Source organism: Arachis stenosperma, chromosome 2 (assembly GCF_014773155.1).
Source record: "Arachis stenosperma cultivar V10309 chromosome 2, arast.V10309.gnm1.PFL2, whole genome shotgun sequence".
In the NCBI taxonomy this organism is placed as follows: Eukaryota; Viridiplantae; Streptophyta; class Magnoliopsida; order Fabales; family Fabaceae; genus Arachis; species Arachis stenosperma.
In genome coordinates, this window is record NC_080378.1 from 71,472,664 (window position 1) to 71,478,280 (window position 5,617).

Here is a 5,617-nt window from a genome sequence, read left to right on the forward strand (position 1 = left end):
TCTGTCTTGTCTACGAAAACAAATACAACCTTATGTTTCTTTGAATTAAAAAGTCATTTATCTTTTTTTCTAAACTTTTAATTCGATGGTTCTGTTTTATTAAAAAGAAATCATACGAATAAAAAATAACTAAAAATTGGTTATTATATTGTTATTTACAACACATTCTAATTAATAAGAAAATGTAAAAATTAATACTTTTAAAATTTTAATTGATGTGTATCGAGCCTGATAATAACTATTTAGGGGTTAAAATTGTATGACGAGTAAATTTTGGTTGTCTAAGACAACAATCATCACATCTATAAGCAGTTCAATGACAACTATATAATAAAAATTTAAAATAAAAGGTTAATCACCATTAATTTTGTAATTTTCATAAAATATATGCCCTATTATCTCAATTTAAGAATAATTAATATAAGAATAATTAATTCCTCACTTCGCTACTTTACCAACCTCCGTCGGAGGATGTTGATCCCAAAAAGAATCAACAAACATAATTAACTATAGGGTGCTAATGTAAAAAGTTGGAAGAGACAAAACGTAGCAAAGCAAAGGAAGGAAAGTCCCAATGGAACCATCATTACTCGGACATAAGGAAACATAGATCTTTATCGTTGATTTGACCAAAATCACTTCTTGCTAGTTCTCTCTTCTTCTCCTGCAACATCAGTATCTTTTCCTCAATGGTGTCCCGAGCAACCAATCTAACAATCTTCACAGCCTCTTTCTGTCCAATACGATGGATGCAATTCATGGCCTGTTCCTCGACAGCTGGATTCCACCATGGCTCCATGAAATACACCATGGTGGCAGCAGTGAGATTTATATCTGCACCTGAAGGCACAGGGCCTGCAAGCAGAATGGTTGGTGCGTTTTCTTTAGTGCCTTGAAATTGATCAATAACGTTAGCCCTCTGTTTAGGAGTCATTGAGCCATCAATGCGCAAAGCCTTGAAACCAGCCTCCTTCAAAGGTGCTTCCAATAACACCAACAACTTGCGAAATTGTGAAAACACTACCGACTTTGCTGCTGGCTTCTGTTCTCTTGATTCTTTAAGAAATTTTATCAAAGCAGATGTTTTGGAAGATAACTTTTTATCCCATGATGAGGATGAAGCGGTACTTTCAGCTTTAGAAGGCTCGCGTGGGGCTGAGAACAAGTCAGATCCAGATAGGGCTTGACGGCAAAGAGGACAACAGGAATTTCTGGATCGTAGACATGTCAGAATACAGACTCGGCAGAAGATGTGAGCACAGCGGGTGATAATGATGTCTGCTGAAGGAGAAGTGCAAATTGGGCACTCATAATCTACGCCGTCTTGCAGCATCTCAACTAACTTTTGCAACAACTGCGGGTTATTGGAAGCTTCTGCTCAAAAACAGTATGGTTAGTACAGTATACTAAATGTCATTTGTACCTCTCCACAGTTATCACAAAAAATAGATATTAAGACATCATTCATATTGTGAAACCGGGAGGCAAAAAGAACTGTGTATATTCTTTAAAGTGTTTTAAGGGAGATTAAATTGAATTCATCCATATCCCAAGATTCAAAACAATGAGCACTCTGGAATTTGATGAAAGAAATCAATTGTAGATCAGAAGCTAGATTATGTTGTACATTCTGATTCTATTACTGCACTAATAGAGATAAGTGCCAGTAACTTTCAGGAATTATGTCTCGGTCTCAAGAGGTAAGTTTGATATCTCTTTAAAATTAGGGATCAAAAGTTCAGGCGTTAAAATTTTGTGAAAAACCTGTTTCTAAGGTTTACACTTCCATTTCATAAAAAGGATATAAACTTACTTTAATAAAGTAAGGGAGGACCTTAAAGCCATCACATGGAATTATGGATTATGACACAAAAAGGGAAGGCATGAAACAAAAAGGAAAGGCATGAAAAGCTTTGTTAAATTGAATTAATGAATCTACTAAGTAAATATATAGTTATATACTATGTGACAAGGAAAGAGAGTATATACCTTCAATATTAGTTGAACAGAATGTGGTTGCGAGATCATTAGAGACCAATGCTAAATCAGTACATATTTGGCAAAGATGAAAAAGCATACTTAGCGCATAAGCAGAACTCTTAACTCCAATGAAAAAAGTAAAATTCATGGAACGCGTCACATGCTCTTTCACCTGATCATACAGTTCACGTTCTTCTGAATTAAGTTCAACATATTGAGTCTCAATAGCTTTTGGTGGCAGGCCTAACAATCCTTTGTCTTTTGTTCTTCTTAACGAAATTGCCGCCATCAAAACCTAATGAAAGAAGTTGGTAAAACAATCTGAAAGGCTGAAACCACTTATACAAGAAACAAAAACCCAAAACACACAAGAACAGTCAATAAAGTTCATTCAACCCAAACAGAGAACAATCAACACAATAAATAAGAAAGAATGGCAAGGCAATATTTCACATATTTTGACCAAATTCTTCACCGCAAAACAATCTTAACTCTTCAGTCTCAAGTTATGTGTGGAACACGCTTAAAATACACGTTATAAACAAAGCAATGTGCTAAATTCAGCTTAGGCTAATGGCTAATGTAATGTGGCACAATACAGCTTATTATGCCATGTAACACAGTGCAACAAAAGCTTTGATCACAATGATACCTGCAGGCGTGAGAGGCCGCTCGGAAGGCCCTGACTGAGAGGCCGTTGCACGAGGCTGCGCCAATAGCCATATTCGGAGAAGGGCTCAAAATGCAGGAAAGCCACGAGTGAAAACAAGTCCAAGGAGCCATTATGAATAGGTGTGCCGGTGACAGCCCACCTCCTCTTGGCATTGAGACTAATAACCATCTTGCTCTGCTGAGCATATGAATTCTTGATACTGTGAGCCTCATCCAATATGATCCTCCTCCAGACCACCTTCTTCACCGGCGAGTGGGGGTCATCCGCCTCCACGGCGAGTGTAGAGTAAGTAGTGAGCACCAAATCATAATCCATGAGGTCCTCAGCATTCTTAGCCCTCTTGTCACCATGATACATGTAAGTCCTCAGTGAAACAGGCACAATGTGTTCCTCCAATTGCAAAATCCAAGTCGAAAACACAGGGGGAGGGCACACTACAAGCGTTGCACTGCTCTCCCCAATTTCAATCTTTCTTCTCTTCTTTCCCTTCCTCGCACCGGAATCCTTATCAAGGGCAATAAGAGAGAGCAAAGTGAGAGTCTTTCCGAGCCCCATTTCATCGGCCAGGATCCCTCCCCTCAAAGGCTCTGGCTTTGAGCACGTGCTGGAATTGGTCAATACGTTGACGAACTCGCCCCCTTCTCTTTCCTCCCAAAACGGCGGAAGCTCCTTGCTTTCCTCTCTGTTGAGTAGCCACCACAACCCTTCCTTCTGGTGCTCCATGAGCTTCGACCTCACAACGCTCTCCGGAGGCTCCAGCGCGTGAGAGACACGCTCTTTCGCCGTCAATCTCTCGCCAAATCGCCTGAAAATCTCGTCCACACTCTTGAACCTCGAATCAGCGGGGGTTTCTTTGACAGTAACGACCGATATCTTAAAGGAGGCGTCGTTTCGGGTTATGAGGTGGAGGCCGCGTTCGGAGATGAGCTGAGTGACAGTGGGGAAAGAAGGGAGAGGGGCGAAGATGTGGATTTGGCAGAGGAGGGAGCGGTCAGTCTTGGAGCGGCGGTTGGGGACGATGGCCTCGACGGTGATGAGTTCGGAGTCGATGAGAGGGGAAAGTGCGTCGGCGACGGTCCACTCGATGTAACCGACCTGGACGGAGCGGGTGTTGAGGACTTTGATGGCGTTGGGGCTGTGGGGATGGAGAGGTTCGCGGAGGAAGGCGACCATCTCGCGGGCGTGGACAGCGCCGGAGCAATGGCCGAGGCCGATGATGTTGGCATTGATGAAGCCGAGGAACCTCACAACGCTATCCGGAGGCTCCAGCTTGTGAGAGACACGCTCTTTCGCCGTCAATCTCTCGTCCACACTCTTGAACCTCGAATCAGCGGGTTTTTTTTTTACGGCAAAGAGCGAAAACTTAAAGGAGAAGTCGTTTTGGGTTATGAGGCGGAGGCGTCGATCGGAGATGAGCTGAGTGACAGTGGGGAAAGAAGGGAGAGGGGCGAAGATGTGGATTTGGCAGCTGAGGGAGCGGTCAGTCTTGGAGCGGCGGTTGGGGACGAAGGCTTTGACGGTGATGAGTTCGGAGTCGATGAGAGGGGAAAGTGCGTCGGCGACGGTCCAATCGATGTAACCGACCTGGACGGAGCGGGTGTTGAGGACTTTGATGGCGTTGGGGCTGTGGGGATGGAGAGGTTCGCGGAGGAAGGCGACCATCTGGCGGGCGCGGACGGGGCCAGAGCAGTAGCGGAGGCCGATGATGTTGGCGTAGATGAAGCCGAGGTGCTTGGGGTCGCCGTCTTCTTGGGTGTAGGGTTGAGAGATGTTGGTTTCGTTTCCCAAGTCCATGGCTTCTCTTCACTTCTGTCACTATCAACTGTCAATCCTATTTTCAAACTCTAAATCTTCGAAGAGTTCAAAGACCAACTAGGGATTTAGCTGTGCGGGGGGTTAAATAGTTGCAAAACAGAATAGTTATCAAAAAACAAAATTTTTTATTATCTTAATCCTTTAAATTTTAAAATATAAATAAAAAAAAAGTTAGTTTGAATTGGTTTATATAATAATTAATTTTTTCGGGTCTGCTACACATACAAGCAAAAACGGTCTACAAGTGTTACAAGTTGGCCCAGCCCATCAAAAATACATGCGCACTCACTCAATTGAATGGAGCGTCGTTTACACGCGCTCCACTCAAACGGTTGCGCTTTGCGTAAACCGCCCCTTAATGGCAGACTCTTCCACTTCTTCCACTTCTCAAAGCCATTCAGAGAAAACGCAACCCTTCCATTTTCGAGCAACATTTGAAACTCAAGATATACAACTCGTCGCTAACATTCGAAAATTCCATCAACACACCATAGAACTCTCGATCAAGAATCTCCAGAGAAAACAAAGCTATAATACCCAAGGTACGTTACATTACCATTCCTGTATAATTTCCACATTTCGAACTAGGTTTTACTGTTCTTCTACGTTGTTGTACGTTTTACTGTTCTTCTTGCTCTACGTCTCATTTTACAGTTTATAATGTTCTACTTGTTCTAGGTTTTACTGTTATTCTTGGTTCTATGTTACACTGTTCTTCTTCGTTCTTCTAGGAGTTAGTGTTCTTGTTGTTCTAGTTCTTCTGGTAACTGATTTTTGGAGGTATATTCCGTAGTTTGGTGGGTGTATATGGAGTAATTTGTTAAGTGTATATGGCATAAATTGTTGGGTGTATATTTCTGAACTGATATACTGTAATAGTTAGCAGTTGCAACTGTTCTTATATTTGCTTGTCCATGGGTGTATATTGCCTGACCTTGTAATGTTGCTTGACCTTGTATATTGATGCATGTTTGAGTGATACCTGACTGATATATATGGGTGTATCTGAATCATATCTATGGGTGTATCTTACTGTTATCTATGGGTGTATCTGACTCATATATATGGGTGTATCTTACTGATATCTATGTGTGTATTTTTCATTTCAGAAAAAATTGCAGCGAGAAACCAAGCTGGAAAAAATGTAAG

At 41.9% G+C, this 5,617-nt stretch overlaps 1 protein-coding gene across 3 annotated transcripts; it reads right to left on the reverse strand.

The window, feature by feature from the left end:
- Window positions 1-306: 306 nt before the first annotated feature.
- LOC130961217 (putative SWI/SNF-related matrix-associated actin-dependent regulator of chromatin subfamily A member 3-like 1) lies at window positions 307-4,507 on the reverse strand. 3 transcript variants are annotated; one of them, XM_057886969.1, is made up of 4 exons: window positions 2,633-4,507; window positions 2,153-2,275; window positions 1,990-2,040; window positions 1,092-1,374 (listed from the first exon to the last, which is right to left on the reverse strand). In XM_057886969.1, exons 1-4 carry the CDS (start codon window positions 4,445-4,447, stop codon window positions 1,339-1,341), a joined length of 2,025 nt encoding a protein of 674 aa, XP_057742952.1. In that variant the 5' UTR covers window positions 4,448-4,507; the 3' UTR covers window positions 1,092-1,338. The 3 variants fall into 3 exon arrangements, with proteins under 3 accessions (XP_057742951.1, XP_057742950.1, XP_057742952.1); XM_057886968.1 differs by lacking the exon at window positions 1,990-2,040 and having other exon boundaries at window positions 307-1,354; XM_057886967.1 differs by having other exon boundaries at window positions 311-1,374; window positions 1,990-2,275.
- Window positions 4,508-5,617: the final 1,110 nt, after the last annotated feature.